Source organism: Lathamus discolor, chromosome 10 (genome assembly GCF_037157495.1).
Source record: "Lathamus discolor isolate bLatDis1 chromosome 10, bLatDis1.hap1, whole genome shotgun sequence".
NCBI lineage: Eukaryota > Metazoa > Chordata > Aves > Psittaciformes > Psittacidae > Lathamus > Lathamus discolor.
The window spans coordinates 18019491-18042878 of NC_088893.1; the positions used below are offsets into that span (position 1 = coordinate 18019491).

Below are 23388 nucleotides of genomic sequence, written 5' to 3' on the forward strand. Positions count from 1 at the left end.
TGGGACCTATCCTGTTCCCATTGAAGTCCATCACTGTGACCACAGAATTAAGAGCTCTGGAACTCTTGCAAGTCTGTGTCCTTTGTAGATTTCAAGATGCTTTTAACTTGGCCACAGAAAACTTGGACTTTGTTTTTATTACAGTGCTGTGGTGTCAGCCAGAGTCATAGGCGAAGATTAAAGCACCTTTGTGTGAGGCGCCATAAAAACACATCTGAAAAGATACTTTTTCCAAACCTTTTTATCGTGATAGGGAGAATAATATCCCCAAACCACCCTCCTTCTGGCTTTGTCCGATAATACTTTCCACTCATCATCCCTTTGTAAGCTTGGAGCCTCACTGAGTTGTGGTTGGAGAGCAGTAAACACAAATCAGAAGGTGGGAGTACCTGAGGGACTTTGTCACTGTTTGTATCTTCCTGGATTGTGAATTAGTCCCTGTTAGATATATAAAAAATGGGTTAAAGTCATTTTAAATACAGAACATGATCTATTTCACCTCTGCTTTTATAGGCTTGAATGAGCTGTACACTTTTGATAGTTTTTTCTTTAACTACATAAAGTTTTTTTGAAGAAAGATTTCCAGGTATAGAGATTTGTATGAATGTTACCCTATAGCTGAAGCTTCTCTTTTTAAGGAAAAAAAAAAAAGTCTGTTTTAAAAATACACTTTTAAGAAAATTCATCAGTTAGGACACACATTGGGTTCTCCACAGCGTGGTACCCATTGCAGTCCTGTATGATGGACTTTGGGATCCCATTTCTCTCTCACAAGCTGCCCTCACGTCTGTGCCTGGGGCTGTCGTGTTTTCTCATAGCTGGGTAACAGTTTTCATTTCATGGCTTCACAGAAACAGACCTTATGTGAGCCCAAGAGGCACTGATAGTTACAAGCATGTGTGTAAGAATACATAATCCCTTTATAGTTAAAATCTGATATGTGATCAAGTTCATTTTGTACATTTCATGTTCCTTCTTTAAGGACAATGTGTTGAAAAACATGCAAGAACCAGTTAAATCTCAAGACAATGTGCAGTGTTTGCAGTAAATGTCATTTGCTATTGATTGGTGAGTAAATGCTGGAATTTGTCACCTACAACTTGTTCTTATATTTTCTCATTAGCTATTGAAAGGGGTCACCATAGCCAGTGGTGGAGTGTTACCCAATATTCACCCAGAGCTGCTGGCAAAGAAGCGGGGATCAAAAGGAAAACTGGAAGCCATCATCACACCACCTCCAGCAAAGAAGGCAAAGTCTCCATCACAGAAAAAAACTGTATCAAAGAAAACAGGCGGCAAGAAAGGGGCAAGGAAATCCAAGGTAGAATAATCTGTTCATTTTAAACCCAAACAAGCTTACTAGTAGTAGCTGCAGGGAGCAGCATGTGTAGGGTAGATGGTCTGTTCCATGTGTTGTTGATAGTAGTGATGACAGTACAGTGTAAGCAAATCCTGAATGGAGTGCTGCCCTCTCCCTAGCGCAGCTGGAACCCTGACAGCCATCAGAAGTGGCATAGGTCTGCAGGACAGACTGCAGACAAGCTGTAAATACACTGTATGAAGCAGCCTTTAGGTGGGCACACACTGAAGGCACCAGGAAACAGAAGAAGGGTGTGGGGAGGGTAAGTCATGCCTTACCCATGACCAAAAAGATCATAGGAAGTGACTAAAGGTGCGGGTCTGCTGTGACTGTTCAAGTGCCTGCATTGGGCTGGGCAGAGTGCACGGGCTTGGACTTTGTTCAGGTATTGCTGTGGGCCTGCAAGAAACAAAGAATCCGGGGTTGGGGTGTTTCTTTGAGCAGGTAAAGTCAAACTAAAGCAGCATTTTGCAATTTTAAATGATGAATGAAAACAACAGCCTAAGTCACTTATAACAATGCCCTCAGCCATTAGCATGACAGAGTCCTGTTTTCAAGTTTTGTGGTTTTCTGTTGCTTGGGTTTTTTAAGGCATTTTGGTTTGGTCTAGTTTAGTGTAAGGTTCCTCATAGCTGATTTGATGAAACCCAAGGAGCGAGAAATACCCCTGAAGTAGGATGCAATACTGCTAACATCAGATAGCTGCATCAAAGAAACTGTATTGTTGGCTATACAGGATGTCTTTGGCTGAGCTGAAGTCCCACAAATGACCTTCTCTGTTGTTAGTATGTTAGAGTTGGGACTATTCCATGTTTATTTTTTTGGGGGGAGGGGGTATTTCCTAGTAATCAATGAAAGTCATTCAAAATGAAATATGGAGGTGAGGGCAAGAACAAGAGGACCAAAATGTGATTTTTTTTTTTCTAAGAATAGCATCTTATTTTTAAGCTGAGGAGAACATTCCTTCATTCCTTTTTCTTAGTCTGTTTGTAGGAACAGGGAATCTTTCTAATGTCTGTGTGTGAGAAAGGATCTTTTGTTTGTTTTGCAAAACAACTACTGTCAAGCCATAGGTTATGAAAATGGGAAGAAAAGTACATGATTTTCACATGAAATGAACAGTGCATGTGGAAAGTTGCTTCCAGGTCAAACAGAACTGTGTGTCTCTGTTACTAATTACTTGGTCACTCAAATGATTGTTTCACTCTTGTTTTGAACTGTTGAATTTAGTTTTCTCTCTTAGAACACAGACTAGCTGACATTTCAAGTGCAGTGCTTCTAATAACCATGCACTAATAAGTTCCCTAAATCTGGAATTTTTTTCCCCTTACTTGATTACAAAAGCAGGAAGTCTGTTGTGGGGTTCTGTTTTTCTTCCACACAATAAACTGTATTGTCTGCTTACTATATTGGTATTTGGCTAACAGTAAACTCCTGGGGAATTGAAAGAGAGCCCATGAAAATCTAATTTCCAAAACATTTGTGTAAAGCAAAGCATGGTTACAGCTTCTAAAGCACCAGTATACCTTGCATCAGTCATTTTAGTTGCTCAGCCACAGATTTAGTTTATATACTTTGGAAAGGGCCAATAGGAGAACAGTGGCTTGCTTAATATTCCAGGTGTGCTTTTTAGCTTCAGCATAGGTACTGCTGAGGCACCAAGTATTTATATGAAATCATAAATAGTATTTTTATTGAAAATATGAAATTATTTTTGGCACAAACTGACTTTATAACCACAGCAGTCAATTCACTATCTCCATGAAACATCCCTTTCAAAATGTTCCTAATTCTCTTTCTATTCATTAAATCATTTCATTCCTGAAACCTGTTATTTTACTTAAGGAATACAGTTGAAAAAAGGAATGGTGGTGGAGGGGAACACCCTCTCCACTACAGCTTTACTGGAGATAAAGGAGGGTGACGGTGTTAAACAAGACAGAGAAAATGATTCAGTTCATTTGCTACTACTAGGCAGGTAGAAAGTAGATGTGTTCTTCTGACCCTGCCTCTAAGGGCGGCCAGATTACAAAGCAGCATTTCTAAAACAGAACTTTGTGACATCTGGGAGCTCCTCTCTTCGCACAGAGAGAGAATTTGCACTCTGGCAAGTCAGGTTTTACCTTAAAATGAATGTCTTTTCATACATATGAACAAATACGTTATCTTTTTCCACACAAGCCATTAGGAATCTGTTAAAAGTTTCAGGCTGTTTGTTTTCTTATTTAAGACAACTGTCTTCTGAAGTGTGCACTGTGATAGGCAAGAAAAGACTTATGTAGATATACAGACACTGAGGTCACTTTTCCTATTGATTCCTTCAGCTGTAATCAGTCACTTCAGTTAGACTAAAGGATAAAATCGAAATGCCGGTGTTTGTACTGGCGCTTTATTGCCTGTGAGCATTTATGGCATGTCATATATCAGTGTTATCAAACTGTTTTTCTCAGCCTTGAGTTAACTAATTAACTATATTTTTGGAAGAAGAAGCAGGGAGAAGTGAGCAAATCAGCCAGTGCTGACAGCACAACAGAGGGAACTCCGGCAGATGGTTTCACAGTCCTGTCCACCAAAAGTCTGTTTCTTGGACAGAAGGTATGCTCCAGCATTTTTCTAAATGAATACCTATTTCTCAGTGCTTCCTAGGGAATACCCCTTTGCACCCCTCCCCGTTCCCCAAACCACCTACGTACAATGGACATTTCCCCACTGAGCACTTGAGGAGATGTATGTTAATTTTTGGACAAAGCAATTCTCTGAAACAACTTTTAGAACACATTAAAAATATACAAGAGAGTCTTCAGATGGCTTCGTAATACTCAAAGAGAAGGCAAGCCTGTGTGCTTGTATCTCTTACCTTATTCATAACAGCAGAATTGTTCCAGCTAACCTTCTGCCAAAGCTAATCCTAAAAATGAACTGTCTTTTTTCCAATGGGCAGCCCGCTTCATTGCTGATGGAAATGATTTCCAGGTTTTTATCAAAACCTCTTTTAAACATTGGTTCATAATAGTGGTTTTATGTTTTGTTCTGCTTTGTTATTTACAAAAGTTAATGCTGTGTAATAATGAATGATGCTTTTTATGAAAAGCTAGAAATCAACAATCCTTTCTTCCCTGTGAATATGCTTTGGGACATGGGGTGGTCTAACAGAAATATCTGCTTAAAGAGAGGATCCAGTTAAAGAGGCAATTCATTAAATTAATTTGGTCTTTTATCTTGAAACCTGCCTTTAGTTTGTGATAGAAAATTTTGTGAAGTAAAACTGCATCTTTCTTCTATCATTCAGTAATCAGCTCATTGTGTTGTAAGTCATAAACGATGAGCCATTGTCCATTGTGGAATGCATCTCCTCTGACTCATTTTTATTTCATGCTGAGGTTGTTCTCCATTTACCCTTCCACAGTTTGTTTGCTCGGTTTAACATGCATGAGAGTACTGTTATTTTTTGCAAGAGTTTTGGTTTTCCACAATGAATTTTACAGCTAGAGCCAGATTGCTGCTATGGTAGGGGGTTGTTGTTTGACTACTGCTAAGGGGCTGGTTTTGAACATAGTTTGATGACTAAATCAGAACCCCAAACTTGTAAAACACATTAGTGTTTCATGAAAGCAAGTAGCGTCAGACTCTTGGACCTGATTTTGAACAGCTTTTAGTTACCATAGGAATCCTGTAGTAACGCCTAGTGTTGTGTTCCAGCAAGAGTGACCCATCAAATCAGTGGGGCTTTGCTGTCGGCCTCAGTGGAAGAGTCATGAGCTCTGGGACTGCTTTAAGCTATGATGAGCGAAGCCAGTGCCTGTTGTAGAGCTTTCCAGTGAGTCCCTTGCACTGGGAAATGGACTTTTTGGCTTTCTCCTTCACCTGGAGGGCAGCCCCCTATTAAAAATCAATGTTATGTCCACCCCTGTACTGGTTCGCGGTCAGTTAGCCCTTCATGTGAGAGGGGGACAGGTTTTAGCATTTATTTGTAACAAAAATTAAACCCCCTCCATTTAGAGTGAACACTCTAAATGCAATGGATTGTTTTCTGAGGGATAGAGCGTGCATAGGTGCTGTGGAGATGAGTGTAGCACATTTGTCTAGCACAGATTATAGTTTGCTTCTGATTCCCTGGCAGAAAGTGTCTTCAGAGGCAGTGAATGGTTAGCATACAAATCTAAAGATAGGCTATGTCTAACAAATATAAGAATTTTCTGTATTCTGAGTTAAAAATGAAATTCTTGCCTTGCTTGAGCTACTAAATAATGTATTCATGTCTCTGTTCCAGTTTTTACCCCCAGAATAGCATGTGGAGACCAACCTAAATTCTTTTAAGACTGAAAATGTGAAAAGCTTAAAATACAAAAACCCCTTTACACTATAGTGATCAAAGAGATTTTATGTAGCATTAAAATAACCAAAAAAACACCCTATGCTGGCCTATTCCCAGGAATATTTTCAGACCATTCGCCAGAAATTCATTTCAAAACATGCCTTTTCAAAACTACCCCAAAAAATTTTGATTTTCTTGTGATAAAAAAGATGAAGATAAAACAGTCAATCATGGAACTGGGGAGAGTTGAATGCTCCCAAACATGAGATGTGTTTTGCATGGGCCAGGAGATCCCGGGTGTGACAGGATATCTGCTGCTACGTGCAGGTTTAGCAGCCTACTAAGGTGGTTGTTGGTGAACTGACACTTGGCAGTCCCAAATAAATGCTATTTATTTGGCAAATCTACAAATTAAATGTAACAGTTCTCTATAAAAACTCAAGTGGCTTCTAATCAGGTAAATGCTTCTGCTTAGTCATTTCTACATGCAATTGCTGTTTAAAAAGGTAATATTTGGTTCTTAAACTAGTTGTCTAAATTTAAATCTGATGCTTAACAGCAAGAAATCACATTTGTTAGGGTTGTCTTAAATGAATGCCACAAGGTATTCATAAACATAATGAAGGAAGAATTTTGTCAGTAGTTATTGCAGACAGTAGAGTTGCAGTTTGATTCCTTAGATGTGTGTGTGTTGCCTGTTTGGAGAGCATGAGGGCAGAAGGGAAGGACCTTCCTTCTGTTCAGCAGAGCCTGCACTCCTTTAAACAGCATTTTGAGGGAAGGAGAAATACACTGGTTTCTTGCATAGGGAGGATAGTGTGTTCAGGTTCACCTGGAGGCCTGGAATCCATGACTCTGGCTTCTGGTTTTGGGCAAGTCAGAGGTACTGTAAATCATCTCCTCACCCTCTGTTGCCTTCCACATTTGCATAATGGAGACACACTTGGAGATACTCTTCACAGTGATGGTAGGAAAGCTTAATATGATAAAACACTTTGAACTTTTCCATTTGAAAAGCAAACCCACTCATATTAGTCATAGTTATTTGATTTTTTTTTTGAGTTTATACATACAGATTTTCATGTTCTGTGTGTTCTTAATAAAGTGCAGTGCAAACACAGAAACCTGAGACTGAAAAACCCAGCCAAACAAATAATCTGTACCTTTTGGACCTCCTGTGATGTCTTTGGACACCTTTACAGCGTGTCTCTTTGGGCTGCAAAACCACTACCTGCTAGATCAGGAAATAATGGACTAAATGCAGAGAAGGGAGAAAGTAATCCTTAGGATCATGTCATTCAGAAGTGTTTAATGGGAAAAATCTTCTTGGCTCCAAGCTTGCAGAAGGGAAGGGTTTTATTTGCAAGAGTAGTTCTTCATGCTTCTAATATCCCCAGATTTAATTACTGAAAACACAAATGAGAATACTGCAAACCTGGGTATTACGCAGTTTTTCGAATGTAGTTACTGCATTAAATCTTGACATGAAATCATTAAATCTTGCTGGCATTCAACTAGAAACTCTTAGAGGTCAGGAAAGGGCAACAAACCCTTCAGCTACACCTTTGGAAGTATATTAGTGCCACACTAAGCATTAAAATCTAGCTAATACGGAAATGATTGCACATCTACAAGTGATGTCCCAATGGAAACATGATGTTCTGACATCAGCTAGTTTGTTTTCCCTGAGACAATTACAGAGTAGAGGCAGAATTGTAAGGCCTCAAGCCTAAGCATTAGGGTTTGGAATTTCCAAGCTCCTCAGCTTGTTGCCTGCAACAGGCATCTTCAGTTTTACGTATGAAACTCGTACCAGAAGCACTCCCAAGACTTTGAAAGTAATTTTGTCTGAAATAAGAAATGCAAGGCTTGGCCCAGAGAATATTCATGGATGTGCTAAGTACCATCTGCATTTTATCTAACATTCAATTTAAATGCTACCTAAAGTTACATCCATTCTTTGCTGCACATGTATGTGCAAGTCATGCCTGTTTATACGGTTTTAAGTGGCTCTTTAGGGGAGATCACTTCTGTCTTAATACGTGCTTCAGACTATTGGGTAGTAAAATTGAGCAATAACACACTGAAGGATTTAATTCTATAGGAAAACTTCTGGGGCATTTTGTTTTGGGCAGTCACTAACACTACATTGAACAGCATTCACTGTCAGTGATGAGCAGCTTTTAAAGCCTTTTGATGTTACTGTTAAATTGAAACTTTAATTGCCATCTAATTACTACGTAAATCCCATGTATGAGTAGGCACAGAGATAGGTTAGCGGTCTGACACCAAAATGCTCTGCAGCCAGTATTCTGGAGCATAAACCTGTAGAACATAGGAATCAGAGCATCACCTAAATGAACAAAATATGCTTAGGAACATACTAAAATCCCCACAAAACAGTATTTTGGTGTGTGCATGTGTTTTGTCATTGGTTTTTTTTTTTTCGTTTTTTTTTTTTTTCTGATTTCAAAATTCATCAAGTTTTTTGGTTTTGGTTTTTGTGGGGTTTTTTTTACATTTTGGTTTGATTTGATTTGACCTTATTTTTTAAACAGCAGTTGCTTGTAGTCAAACTCAAGACTCAAACTCCAGTATGAGTAAGTCACCATGTGTGAAATATTAAAGGATTCTAAGCTATTTGGAAAGCAAGCCTGCTTAGATTTTATTACAAATTCCTCAACAGATCCATACTTAAAGCAGGGCTGAATTACACTCATTTTTAGCCAAAATAACCCTATTTTGAGGTACCATAGTTTAGTCAAGCACCATCTGCAAATTACATGAAATTGCAGGCTTTTAAGAAGAGAAAGAAGGTCAATTCATATAATCACATGAATTAAATGGAAACAATTTATTCATAAAACTCAAATACATAGATGTTGGCCTCCTTAAATGACCCATTCACTTGTACTGGTTCCATGAATTAGTTCATATTCCCTATTAATAAAGTAAGGGACACAAGGAGGAGATTTGAAGAGTTCATTTTATAGAACATGGGATACAAACCAAGAGACAAAATTATTATTGATGAGATAAATTGCTATGCCTGAATATTACGCTTCAGAGGTTGAACCTGGTGGGTTTGGGATTGGAAGGAAAGCCTGGCTTTAGCTACAGTTGGCTTCAAGGCTTGCATAAATGAATGAGAACTTTCTCTACTATCAGTAGGAAGCAAGCTGGGCTGTCACTTTACACCTCTAACTACTTCCAAATAAGCATTCTTACTAGAAAGACATGGCAGGATCAGTTTGTTACCATTGCTGGTCTGACTTTTTCACTGACTTCTTATTTTATACGATATTTTGTTAAGTCTTGCTCAGAATTTGTTGTTAGAAGTTGAAATCTGCACTTCCTCATATTTCGTTAATTCTTTTTATTCTTTTAAGAACAGGTAGTACAGATGCGAGATATCATAGAATGGTTTGGGTTGGAAGGGACCTTAATGCTCATCCAGTTCCAACCGCCTGCCACGGGCAGGGACACCTCCCACTAGAGCAGCTTGCTCCAAGGCCTGTCCAACCTGGCCTTGGGCGCTGCCAGGGATGGGGCAGCCACAGCTTCCCTGGGCAATCTGTGCCAGTGCCTCAACACCCTCACAGGGAAGAATATTTTCCTAATACATTATCTGTGCTGACTTCCTCAATTTACTGTGTGCCCATGAGAAATCCTTCCAATTTTGTAGCAGTTCAGACAGAAATTGAAAGGCATGCTTGAAATACATGGTGTTAGTGGGAGAAGCTCATGAGCATTAATGGATGGGGGCAGAATCTCTATTTTTGTAGCTGACAGAAGGAAATAAAGCAAATAAAATAAAACCTAGCAGCAGTAAGCGCATAATAATGCCTGCTTATGGGACATCCCCAGCCCTTCCCAAAGGCTGTAGATGAAAATGCAAATGAAAACTACAATATGGAATGTGTTGACCACTCATAAGGGAACACATCCCCTTGTTAGGCTGGAGGCATTGCTGGAGACACATGTGCTTTCTCAAATTTACTGGCTTAAAGGAGGAGGAGCAGCATCGTTTATCCAAGTTTCAGTGCCCAAGGGTCATGGCACATTCCTGTAATTGGTACTTAAAGAAATGGTCAGGGTGTCCTTCATCTGTACTTAGAGGAGAAACAAATACCCTCTTATAACAATCTGATAGTGGTCAGCATAAAGCCAAACTAGACCTTGTTAGTAGATACCTTTAGTGCCCCCCCTCCCAGTGTGAACAATGTTTGAGTCTTGTGTTTGAATTTTATTTGGATAATAACCCTCCTTTATGACCTGCCTTTTATTTTGCATATTTGTTTGCAGTGATGCTATCTCCATCTGTGTTGCAAAGCTCACTTTTCTGCAGCTTCTCTGTGATTTCCCAGCTGTCCTGTTATTTCCCACCTCATGCTTTTCTTTTCAGCTGAACCTTATTCACAGTGAAATCAGTAATTTAGCCGGCTTCGAGGTGGAGGCCATTATCAATCCTACCAATGCTGACATTGACCTTAAAGATGACCTAGGTAAATGGGGCATGGGTTGACACAACTAATGGTCACATGGAAATTATGGAACCCAGAATTTACTCTCTAGGGCTTCCTATATTTAAAAAGAGCAGAAATTCAAATCCTGCAGGTTCTGTTTTGTTGAAGAACTACGTTCAAAATCCTTTTTCACCAAATCTGATTACTCGCAGCAATTGCTAGTCTTGATGCCTGTTAAAGCAAACTCATAAATTCTTTTCCATAATGATCATATGTGACTGTTAGCTATTTTGGGGGGTTTCTTATTTGGATACTTTGAGGACTAAAATACTTCTTTGTCAGGTTGTTTTCAAAATAAGCAGTTTCTCCATTCTCGCTGCAATCTGGGTTTTTTTTCTGATGCTTAGTGTAGGCATAAATATTTCTAAAGAGGATTGATTAAATAATTAACTATTCCCAAATCTTTCCTACCTCAATTTCATGTTTAATTCAGTCAAATAGTTTTATTTCCATTACACTTCAATTACTCCTTGGCACTTTCATTCAGCTGAAAACAAATACTGATGTTATACCAACGCTGAACTTGTAGATACTATCGTATAGGATGTATCGCTTCTAAAGCTTCTGTCTTGCTCCATATTGAAAAATAAGTAAATCCTTCTTCAACAGAAGTCTGTTCTTCAGGAAAAGTTAAAAAAAGATTAACTGCCATGCATTAAGTACTGCATTCCTTTCTTATTTGAGTACACCTGCTGCTGTCTTGGTTTTAAACTTCCTTAATGGAATACACACCATAATTCTTCTACTACTGTGTTTCCTATGGGAGCGTACACAGTAATTTAACAAGGAAAAGACTTAAATCAGCCTTTCCCAGAAATATGTACATTTTTACAAGTGTCTCAGCCATTCAACACATAACTAGAAAATGTGCCTTAACCTTTAAAATATAAGAACAATCGTTTCTGTTTTTTAAAGCCCGTTCAGTACAACCCTGCCTGCAGATACCGTTTCCTCCATATGAAGGAGACTGTCATTTATAGAAACAAAACGATGCGTCCTATCCATATGAAGCTTAGTGCCTGTCAGCTTATTGATGCTGACAAAATGGAGAAACTAGTTATTTTGTTTGGCTTGATGATCCTGAATTTCTTTTTTTTAAACAGATTCCATATTTTAGTGTCATGCTCTGTGGGGAACTGGTTGTTCTAGGTTACTGCCAAGTGAAATGGGGTATTAGCTGATTTTAAAGCTTTGGAAATGATCTCATGTGATTGCTCTGACTTGTCATTTTAACATTTATTTGATCATGTCATACTCAATATTCCTCCTCCTGTTCCCTACACCCCTTTCGCTACACACACCTGCACACACAACTCAGCATACTCCTTTGGCGCAAGGTTTGGAGATGTAAAGGTAGGAAAATATGGACGTTGGTACATGTGTAAATGTAGAGCCTGTGCTGGGTCTCTGTCCAACGTGGTTGATATACATCTGTTTACCTGTTGTAGTTGCAAGTTGTACAGGCTGACATTGCCACGATCGACAGTGATGCTGTCGTTCACCCGACAAACTCTGACTTCTACACCGGTGGTGAAGTAGGTAATGGCAAGTTCAGTGCTGCGGAGTTTGTATGTGTGTGCATGGTCAATCAGCAGCCACAAGCTTGTTGTAGCTATGCAGATTTGCATTCATTTCTCACTTCCAGCAGTCCTGACTGATATTAAAAGAAATGAAGAATTGCAAACCCAGTAGGCATTTTTGGGTTTTATCATCAAATCAGACTCTTCAGAAGTAACAGTAGATTGCACCGCCAAAATTTGAAGTGCAGGAACAGTACGTTCAGTGCAGGCATGTGACCGAGGAAAATGAATTACCACATTGTTTGTTTGACATGTTAAGTGCCTGTTTTGAATGTGGTTTGAGTCTTGATCTTCAGACTTCTAACCAGTTCCAGTGCACCCTCTCCATGCCAAGTTTCAGATGTTCACATCTGACATGCTGGATCTAACCCATCCATATTTTCTGAACTCTTAGGTTAGGTTTTTTGTGGTTTATGGACTGATTATATCCATAGTCCAGTCAACAGTCCTCACACACACAAGCACACAGGTAGTGATGCTACATATGTTTTTCAGGCAATCAGACACCTAAGCTACGCCGATGAGAGAAGGCATGATAGAAACATGACATCTCTATTCAGTATCTCCAGTGTCCCTTGAGTAACTCCTCCCTTAATAACACCCTGCTCTAGGTATGGTATTTAGAAGGACTTTCTAAAAGGGTAGCAGTAATTTAACTGAACTGCCTTGGTAATTTGAGAAGGCAAATCAGCATTTGGGCTGAATGTGGAATTACTGGTAAAGGTGATGACCCACCATGCTTAAGCTGCCAGGCTCTGCTCTACATCTCACCCTAACCTTATCATCGCTATACAGATGGTCTGCTTCCACGCCTGCAGCCCTGTTCGAGTACCTGGTTAGCGGGACACATGTCCTGCCGCAGAGCTGGCATGGCCCACAACTCCTGCTTTTTCCAAAGGGGCTACTTTCCAAGTAACGTGTAGACTAATGTAGCTCTGTATGGCCTGTTGGGCAGGAACAGCTGTGACTTGGCTGGCTAAACATCATGCAAAGACATTGAAACAAGTGTCGTAACACCCTGTATCTGAAGCATACACTTCTGAAGTCTAGAACTGTCTAAAGTTCTAACTTTCTAAAGTCAGACCCATTTAGCTCATGTGCCTCCTACTCTTTGACAAAGAAATGCTTTGCTACCCTACAGAGAAAATTGTCTCTTGAAGCTGTACTGCTCATTCCTTAGCGTAGGTTCCTGTTGCCTCTGACTGCTGTAAGAAAGAATAGAAGTGCACAAATGCTTAGCTTCCAATGATTAACTTTTCCCCATCTAAATTTTTTTTTTTTTAATTTTTTTTAATTTCTGTTGGTTTTTTTTTTCCCTAACAATTTAAATGTACTGGGGGTTTATCCTGAGAATTTTAGAGCCTAAATTTCTGCTAACGCTGTTTTCAACACTGATACCAATGCCTGCTTGGAAAGCATGAGATAATGATCTTATTCTCATGGGAGTGACACATATTTATGCCTGTGAGCAAATAAGCTACTAACCTTGAAGCTGTGAAGCAAGACTTCCATCAAGAAACTTGCTAATGTAGTGGAAAATGCTTAACTACAGTCTGTCCTTTCCCAGATGAAGCTAATTTACAACATAGTTCTGAAATATAATTTCAATATAAACCCTTGCTATTAATCAGAAAGAGAACATAATTGAGGAGTAAATGCAGAAAACCTTACTGAGTCATACCAAACACTGCTTTTGCTCTTCTATAGACCAGATCTGCAAGCAGAGAGCTCAGTGAAATAGACTGACAGTGTTGTTCATTGCTTTTAATTATGAATTAATTCCCAGTAGAAGGGAAAAAGCTGATCCTTCTGGACTGAATTAAACCAAACTAGGCTAAATTCCATTAAATGTACAACAGCTTTGCAATGGCAAAGAAATGACCTACTTAATAGATCTTTTCTGTTCCTAGGTTCTGTGCAAGGCTTAATTATGTTTCCCCTTGAAACAAGAGAAATTAAGGATTATGCATGTCATGGGGTTTTGGACTGATCTGAGTTCATGGACTCAAGGGGAATATAACTGGAATATAAGCAAATATAAATAGGAATGGTATGGAAATACATACAGCAGGGATATAACTAGAATGGAAGACTGCTGCTTTCCCTCCCCATCCCCTCTCTGTCAGAGTGATTGTGTAAGACTGCTGCATCAGGCTGGTTCAGCACAGGGCTTCGTGCCGCCCAGCACGTCCCTGCCTTGGAAGGGCAGCACATATCTAGGCACCTCCGTGCTGATGTGGATCTCTTTCCTTAGCACTCTCCTAAGACTCTTTGCTGCTACAGAAAGAGCAGTTATTGCCTTTCCCAAGAGATTTGGGGGATCTGAGCTGCACAGGGATGGGTAACTTGGAGTTTCACAAAATTCTTAGGATTATGAATAAGGTTAGACTGAAGCATTTCTATAAAAAAGCTTAAATGAGCACAAAAAGCAAATCACACTCTGACCTCCACAGTCTGACCTCACAATCCAGCTTTTGGCAAGCACCCAGTATGAAATGGTTATGAAAAAAGGCAAAATGAAAGACAGACAGACCCTTTGTAATTGTCCTCAGCTTTTGTACCTCAAAAAGCATGAACTTCCCAATAGCAAAATAGAGGCAGGGCCGCAGAGTCAGTTTTTGAATGTGGTGTTTCCAACATTTAATTTCCAGTTTGGAAGAAATTTAGCAATGGTATCAAAACAAAAGCATCTTTCAGTCCTCTTAGTGCTTAGAGCTATAACCCTATTTAGTAAACGGACTCTTGGAGGAAGGGCTCTGCTTCCTTGAGCATATAGTATGTGCACTTCCATCAGAAAATGCATTTGTTTTCTTTCTTTATCAGTGAAAGTAAGGGGTTCCACCAAATGAATGTCTAGATCTTTATAGATCCTAGTTCTGAATTGATGGAAATCAGTTTTCAAAGTAATAAATCGGAGCCTTTATGAAACATCACCGCTTTTTGCGTTATCTACCTCTGTAATTAATATGCACAGTGCAAAATTATGTGGGATGCTTATGTAGTTAGGAAAATGCTTTCTTGGGCTGTTTTATATACATTAATATTTACAACTAGAGCTGCAAAATAAGATCTAAACCATTTAGTGATGGACTGCCTTTGTAAACAGCATACGTTTTGGTTGCCCCAAAACACTACACAGCTCTTCTCCTCCCAGAATGACGTTGTCCAGCTCCTTAGCTGTAGTTAGAGAAGTGCGTTGGAGGAATATGTTCCTTAGAGATTCTCCTTATTTCTGAGGCTCTTCCTCTTGGTTAAAGGTGGCTCAACAAGCTGGGCAGTTACCAAGTAAAGCAGCCCGCTGCACTCACGAGACTGTTTCATTCCTGGTGCCACCTGTTGGGGTCAGGGACCAAGAACAGGTGAGTTTCAAATTCTTATTGTGGCAAATGGCTCTTTAAAGCAATTTGTAAGAGAGAGGGGAAAATGAATCTTAGGGGAAGGAATTATGAACCTTCGACCACTCATGAGCTAGCGCATCCTGCTGGAACATTGCACCCTAACAGATGCTCGTGATAAGGAAAGAGGTAGGGATGTCATGTCAGATGTTTTGACATTGAAATCGGAGAATGTTAGCAAGGGATAAACCAATGTGAGGTTTTTGGGTTGTTAGGGTTGTCTCTTTTGGTTTTTACTTTCTGTTGTTGTTGTTGTTGTTTTTAATGAGTAGCTAATTCTCAAGTCCCAAAAGGTTTAGATCTTACTTTGCAGTCCCCAAAAAAAAAATGTTTGGGTAGAAAACTCTAGAGGAATGTCATAAAATAATGATGAGTCACATGTTTGCTGTGGAAACTGGGATCAGATGAGTAAAATAACCATTCTCTGTTCAGGGAGCACTTTGGAAAAGAAAGGCGGCAAGGAGTTTGTGGAAGCTGTCATTGAGCTCCGCAAAAAGAACGGGCCATTGGACATAGCTGGAGGTGAGGATCTGCGCTCGGTAACATGCAGCCAAAACACACAGGCACCTGGCTTCACTGTCTGCAGCATTCAGACAGCAGAGCTCCTACTAGTGCACTAATACAACGCTTGGGATCTGCACGCAGCTTTTATGGCTTACATGATACTTCTGTTCTCCAAAGTTAATATACACGCGTTGCATCTTAAGTCACCATTACCAGGAAAGTGGTGCGATACTCCTAGTAAGAGCAGTCTCTTAACAGGTATACACATACACAGTGAACACTGATTACTAAGAAAAGCAATTCATGAGACTTATTTTTCAGAACAGTTGAGTCCAACTCTGTTAAACATCTGCTTTGCTGAAATGCTGCCCACTTTCACTGAACTTCAGCACGTGCTTAAAGTTCAGCATCTGCTTGGGCACTTGGTTTAGTCAGTGCCAAAATCATCACTATAAAAGCTTACGACTTTTTGATGCCTAGTTATCAAAATTTATGTAATATCTGAGAAAAATCTACTATATGAGTAATAAAGTGTGGTAATGGCGATATATAATTTTACACCATCTGTGAAATTGCTGATACATGTTGTTCATATAGAAGGCTGATTCTGCCATCTGTGTTTATGCTATAAAAATAAATACAGTGTGCGCAGTTTTGTAAACGAATTCTAACTAAAGCTGAAGGGGAGATGTAAGGCTTCAGCTCTGACAGGAAAAATTACAACTGTTTACTTCTGGTGCTTAATACATTGAGTTGGGGTTATTTTTTCCCTGGCTTTTTAAAATTTTTATACATTTTGCTTGGAATTTTTGTCCTGCAGAAGTTTGTAGAATCAGTTATTTATTTTTTGTTCTGTACAATATTCCTTATCAGCCCACATCCAGCTGCTTACAAATAGGTTGCAAGTTGAAGAGAGAAGTTCCCCCAGATGTGGAAGCTGCTTGGCAGTCTTATCTCATGGGGAGCTCTACACTGCACTGTGAGAAACTGGGTGGCAGGGACTTGTAGGAGGACTAGAGAAGAGTTGATACGTGTCAGTTTCTCAGTCATATGGATACCCAGTTTTCAGACTTCTCAATTATATAGATATCCCTTTAATCTACTAATAATCAGGATCCTTAGCTGAAATGTAACTGTAGCCGGCACAGAATGCTTCCATGCTTGTCTCTTTCTATAGCAGAAGCATAACTTCCCCTTTCAGAGCATTTGCATTTGTATTAAGGGACAACTGCTCTTGGTAATGAACAGTTATCCTCAACAGCATCCTAATGAGTTAATTAATGACAACCCCAGAAAACAGTCCCTGAGAAATAGTGAAGTTGGTGATGTGTGTGAATACAGTGTTTTATTATTGCAGGATGAAGTTATTATCCACATTTCACGTCTGACTAGAGATACGTCAGCTGCTTTTAATAGATTTATTTTTTTTTTTCCTGGGATTTATGATGTATTCTGAATCTGCCAACATTTTAGTTGCACATTATGACAAATTAACATTGCTTAACAGTGAGGCTGTTCAACATGTTGGGGATCTGCAAACCCATCAGAACAGAAATGCTCATGCTTCCATTGTCCTTCAGAATGCACTCTTCTGATTCACCTCTAGTCAGAATGGCATATGACAAAGTCTATTTTCTCATTCCTGCAGCAGCTCTAGGATAGTATCCATATGTGATGATTGTGCTCCAAGAGGTTTTTTCTACTACACTTAAATAACAAAATGCCTCATAAACATTCCAGAATGGAGTGGAGGGTTTCTGCCCTCTAAGCACCTTTACAAACCTCCTTAGTTTTTATTATTTTTTAAATTATTGGTATTTTTACTATTGTTTTTGAAGGCATAAACTGCCATTTTACCCCTACACTTTTGTGGCTGTGTATAATTATATCCCAAAGCATGTTAGGAGCCTGACTGTTTGTGAAGGTTCAGTTTATGTTCTTGTGAGTAGTGTGGTTTCTTTTTACATACAACCTAAACAAATTGTATTTAGCTGAAGGTCTCACAAGTCTTTATGTGTCTGTCCAGCACCCTGATACTTACTGTAGCTCTGCAATAAACTGAACCAAAGCAAGATCATCCCTTGAACAGGTTTAGCTTCTAAAAGATTACTGCCTTTTTCCTTCAACGTTGCGCAGGTTTGCACAAACCCCAATTTAAATGTTTCCTTTGATGTCAGCCATGAATTCTTGCTCTCTCGAAAATAAGCTCGATTATAGCTATGATTTATAAATTACCACAGCAAAGTGCAGCTGGAAATGGAAAATACAAAGTCTCTGTAATCATGTTGTTATATTTGAAGGCTGTGTGATTTGTAATCTAAAACATTCACTGGGGCTAAAGGAATGTCTGTCAGTTGTTTGCGATTTTAATCACATTTGCACTCTTTTAATCCTAAGGAGAGGAAAGCAATTATGTTTCACTTTCGGTTTTTACTAGCTGTTGTCAGTGCTGGCCATGGATTGCCTGCAAAATTTGTGATCCACTGTAATAGCCCAGGCTGGGGCTCAGACAAATGCGAGGAGCTGCTGGAAAAGACGGTGAAGAACTGCTTGGCTCTGGCTGATGAAAAGAAGCTGAAATCAATTGCGTTTCCTTCAATTGGCAGTGGCAGGTAAGGCTGTTACACAACCCCAATGCCAAATAGGTCACGTTTTCTAAGTGCCATCTCGTATGTTGCAGTCCCTTCTCGTGTACAAACCCATTGGTACAATGCTGACTTTATTCTTTGTTTAAATCCATTCCCTAAATGAAATGCTTCTTCTAGGCTTGTTCAAGCTGTGTGTGGAGCTTGCAGTATGAACACTAGTTCAGGCAGGTCTCATAGTAATCCCTGCAGAATGTTAAAGCATGCAAATAGGTTAAATATCATAAAATAAACTTCTAACAAGGATACTATAAGAGAGGGTTTTTTTCAGACAAATAGTTCATATAAATTGGCATGTAGAGGAGGACATGAAGGGGTCAATTTTACCTAGTTTTAGTGCATAATTAAACTTACTGCAATGTTTATCCTGGGATAGCCAGAAGATGCGACTTAGTGTTCGCTTATGCAGCAAAGCTAAAATGCCTTGATTCTCAAGATGTGGTGTTTGAAAGCCTAAGTCTAAAGTTAAGGTCCTCTGGCTTTATACAAGATGCTCGGTGCCTGTGGAGTCTGGGTATGGGCTATGCTGTTAATCTGAGGCTCTTGGGTTTGGGGTGGGAAGGGAACACTTGGACCTTAATGATGGCTCAGTATGAGGCCAACTCTAGGCTGAACAACATGGTTGTGTATTTAACCCTGCACAACTGCCCTCTTTGAATTTGCCATGAAAGGAGTTGGCTGAGGTACAGGAAGAATATTCTTCCCATTGTTCCGTGTTGCAGCACTGGATTAATTCCTGCCTGTTCCTTGGGTTAGAGCAGAAAGCACTATTTGAGCTTTTGGGTGAATGGCAATAAAGAAGTAGAAGTTCCATATAATAAATAAGGATAATAAATTTAAGCAACTTGTGTGAGTCAAAGCTTCAAATAAGGTTAATTTGCATGAGAGTCTTTTTAAGAGGATAATAGGAGCAAACCTTGTGCAACAGTAGAGGAGTATAGCAGAGGGTTTGTACTAACCAGTTGAATTAGCTGTGAGGTTCATGGGCTAGTCAGTACAAAGAGAAGCTTTGAACTGCTTTTGGGAGAAACTCTATTCCTCCACAGGCTGTAGAGCAACTATGGAATTGGTTATCTAAAAACAAGACTATGTGAAGTATCTTCCCTGTCTTTCCTGGAGAGCTCCCAGGGAAGAATCCTTCCCAACCCTCATTGTGAAGTAGTTGATTGGTATTGGAAGATGATGAAACCCCGAACAATCATTAGATTCACATTCTGTTATGAAACCTGATTACTGACAGGCAAGATCTGAGGCGAAGTCCTCCACTTGGCATGTGCACATCGTTCTCGCTCAAGCCAGTTGAAGTGGTGCTTTTAAACGATGGAGAGGAATCAAAAGGCCTTGAGAAATAGATGAGGTTGTGTATTTTCTTTTCCTCTTAATTAGAGATACTTAAGCATAAATTAAATTTGGAGAGAACATAATATATTCTGACAATGCTCTTGACTTGTCTTTATGAAGTCAGGCGCATTAAAAGAAAAATAAAAGTCAAGCTTTTAAAGACAGCAAATGCCAGAGACACCACATGTATGCAGCTGCTCTAGTACAGACATCTGTCAAGCAGACATCACCCAATAAACCCACATAAACAGTTTCATTCTCTTTTATAGTTGAGGAATGGGATTACATGAGGGCAGTTCAAATAAATCACGGGGGGAAATAAAATCACATACTTGTAGCGTTCAGTGGGCCAGATGCTCAGCTACGGCCAACTTGTGGAAAGCACAAGTTGGGTGCTGTGCAGAGGTAGCCTGGAGTTCAGTCTGGTAGGGCCAGCAGGAGAAAAGGGAGAGTTAGGGATTGAATGTAAAACCATCGTTGGAGTAGGGATTTCATCCTGTGGCTCTGACTTTGATCTGAATTGACACTAGCTTGGTAAAGCCTCACACTGCCTTTTCACAGGAGTTTAACTCAGACCACTACTAGATCAGTGCAAGAGGCTTCTGTTCCTTGCAGCCCACACATGGCCACATGGTCAGCACCTTCCTTCTCATTTTTCTACTCTCCTTTCTTTTGGGAGTGTGGTCCTAAACAATTTACATTGTTGACTTCCCCATGTGCATGCCCCCTTCTGACCAGGCTGCTGCTCTTTCACTTGCCCTGTGGTGACCACGCTGCTGAAGGGGCAGTTGGATGCCTTGTGTCCTCTGTGAGCGATTCAATAGCAGTGCATACCCTGGTTTTGATACTGGCCTGCATGACAATTCCTGCTCAGGAGCAAAATTCCTCGAAGATTTGTTCACTATTTGCCAGGATGCAGCCTTCATAAGTACCTAGCAAGTGATCAGCTGTGGAGGCATGCCGAGTCTGTCTTGTTCTCTAGGTAAGCTGACAGTGGGAAGCAGCTCCTATGTCAAAACTATGCTCTCAGTTGGTTAACTTGTCACCCAGCTGATTCTCCCTGACCAGCTCATTTGGCTTTGGAAGAGTACAAGGGTTTTTCACAATGCCTTTTGCCTTTTTTTTTCTTCCCCTTCTTCAGTGAAAGATAAATTGTCATTTTCAGAAAAGAAAGAAATAGCATGAGCTATTTCATGACATCATTTTTGAAATATAACAAGCATTACCTTCAGGCAGCAGGTATAATATCACATTACAGGCAGCACTACTACAGCATTGCTTTCAGAGTATATTTTATGGTAAGGTAATGTGCAGTAAGTGGGCCATGACACAGCCGGTTGCCTTTCTCATTTTGTGTCTTGCAGCATGTAATGAGGAGGAGAGTACAACAGCATTTGTGATCAGTGTGGTGCTTCAGAGAGCAAATGCTGAGCAATGTGGTGGCTGTTAGTGCCAGAGGTGGATTTAGCCCAGCTTCTTCAAATTGCTGAGGAAACTCCAAGAAACTCAGCTGCTTGTGTAATCTGTGAATCAGTGTTAATACTACATGCTTTATAATGGGGAGTATTGACCACCATACATCTATAAGTGCTTTGTGAGGAGCCAGGTGATGTTCAATGGGCTCATTCTGATTCTCTTTGGGTCCCACTCGTAACAGTGATTGTGTCCCATCCCCTTCGGGCTGGTTACTGCAGCATGCTTCACTGTGGTTTGGGGAGCACTTAGGACTTGGGCTGCAGTGAAACCCCAGTCGGTGGGCAGCAGTACTTCATGGGTAATGCAGCAGCAGAGCTTTTGACCTCATTCAGTGTAGTTACCAGGAGTTTGCCACGACCTATAAAACTTAGAGTTCAAGTCATGGCTTTGTTCATACCGTTCTATTTGTGCTTGACCTGTTCTAAGATTAGATAAAACTTTTGGACGAGGGCTGCTGGATAAAAATGTGAAAAAGCTTGTGAGAACTGGTCCCAAATTGGGCAGTGAGCTTTGAAATTCAGTCATGCAGAGTTTTGTCCTCTAGGAAAGCAGCGAGGGTTATTCTGTGTGGCTGTGGCTTCTCCAGGAGGAGGCAGGAGCTGGAGGAGTAGAAAGGGTTTTGGTTTTCAGATCTCTGCAGCTAATACGAAGCAGATGGCTTTCAAGATCTTTTTCTTAGGACTGCACTTACATTGAATCAGCCTGTAATTAAAAAGCATGTAAGGAGTGTTGGAAATAATGCTGAGGCTGACTTATAGAAAAGCCACCAGGTCCCTTAGGTCAGACCTGACACAGGTACTTCTGCTTCCCAGCCCCAGTAAAGTCAGAGTGATCCATTCAGACAAGGCTTGATGTGACCCAGGAGGCTCTCCACATCACTCGGGCTGCTTTACTTGAGTTACCACATTTGAAGTGATTCAGGGTGCTGCCAGAGCTGTTTCTTGCTACCAAACTACTAGAACTCACTTTTCCTTTCCAGCCTGCAGCAAGGCTGTACAAGTAACTTTTAAAATGTTGTGCTCTATTATTAACCATTAGTAGGGGTAAAACCATTTTGTACTCTTTATTTTCATGCTCCATTTTCCTTATCAAGTTCTCTGTCCCTTTTTATTCTTCTTTAATGGTTGGCTTGCTTTCAGGGCAGGCTTGACTCTGCAGCCCTGATATCTATAGCTGCTTCCTGACCCCTTCAGGCTGTTGGTTTACCTGTCTGTTAAGTGAGAGTAATTGACCCATCAGATATTGTAAGGTTCAACCCATTAAAGTGTATAGATTCTATATCCATATTTTGGGAATTTTGAATATTATAAGTCTAAGCAAACAAGTTTGCATCTTCTAATCCAGGCTGTAACCACTGAGCCGTGCAGTGGTAGAGAGAAGTTGGCACATTCCCTGCAAGGCTGCACCATCCAAAGCTGGGTCAGCAAGTCCTGATTTTCCTTTCTTCTTTTTGTCTCTCCTAGAAATGGTTTCCCAAAGCAAACAGCTGCTCAGCTGATCCTGAAAGCCATCTCCAGCTACTTCGTGTCAACAATGTCTTCTTCAATCAAGACTGTGTACTTCGTGCTCTTTGACAGCGAGAGTATAGGGATCTACGTGCAGGAAATGGCCAAACTAGATGCCAATTAAGCCTGGAAAGCTGCAGTACCAGCCCCCCCCCTCCTTCCTCTACCCCTCATCCTCCCCAAATCCTTAACTCATTGTGGCGCAGAGCCCCCCTTATTTTGAATTTTGCTCATCGAGGGGAATAAAGGTGGATTTTTGTTGGTTTTTATTTTGTTTGGGGGTTTTTTTGTTTGTTTTTACTTTCTAAACTGTTTTCTGTTGGCACTGATAGTTGGCATTACTGCTGTCAATGCACTGTATACCAGGCATCATCTGACCTTAGTGTAATCTAGGAGATTTTATAGTTTTATTTTAATGAAGTCTGGATTGAGGCAGGAAGCTGGTAGGAGTACGTAGTCTTTTACTTGTGACAGAAACAGGCCAACCCTATTTTGTAACTGTGTTGTGGTGCTTTATCGATACATCGAGTGGCGTTCCTTTCATTTTTTTTAAAGAACAGATGCTATAAACCTAATTTGTGTTTGTTTATTGTCTTAATGAGAAACCTGGAAGAGAAAAAACCCAGATACAGAAACCCTGTTGTCCTTAATTATATTTACAATTTTGAGATTGTGTGAATTGATTTAGTAAAATGTTTGAACTGGTGCTGGTGGTGTACTTGGATTAATTTTGACCTTAAG

The 23388-nt window shown here is 40.1% G+C and overlaps 1 protein-coding gene across 5 annotated transcripts in view; it reads left to right on the forward strand.

Moving 5' to 3' along the window:
- The window catches only part of LOC136020234 (core histone macro-H2A.1), a 42915-nt gene extending 19999 nt beyond the window's left edge, over positions 1 to 22916 (forward strand). The window contains exons 4-9 of one of the 5 annotated variants that reach the window (XM_065691115.1): positions 1124 to 1321; positions 3848 to 3955; positions 11650 to 11740; positions 15609 to 15698; positions 18118 to 18292; positions 22606 to 22916. In XM_065691115.1, coding sequence (XP_065547187.1) covers positions 1124 to 1321; positions 3848 to 3955; positions 11650 to 11740; positions 15609 to 15698; positions 18118 to 18292; positions 22606 to 22771 — 828 coding nt within the window. In that variant the 3' untranslated portion in view covers positions 22772 to 22916. Of the gene's footprint in view, positions 1 to 1123; positions 1322 to 3844; positions 3956 to 10080; positions 10181 to 11649; positions 11741 to 15608; positions 15699 to 18117; positions 18293 to 22605 lie in introns of those variants that run through there. The other 4 variants (XM_065691111.1, XM_065691114.1, XM_065691113.1 and 1 more) reach the window with 4 other exon arrangements.
- Positions 22917 to 23388: the final 472 nt, after the last annotated feature.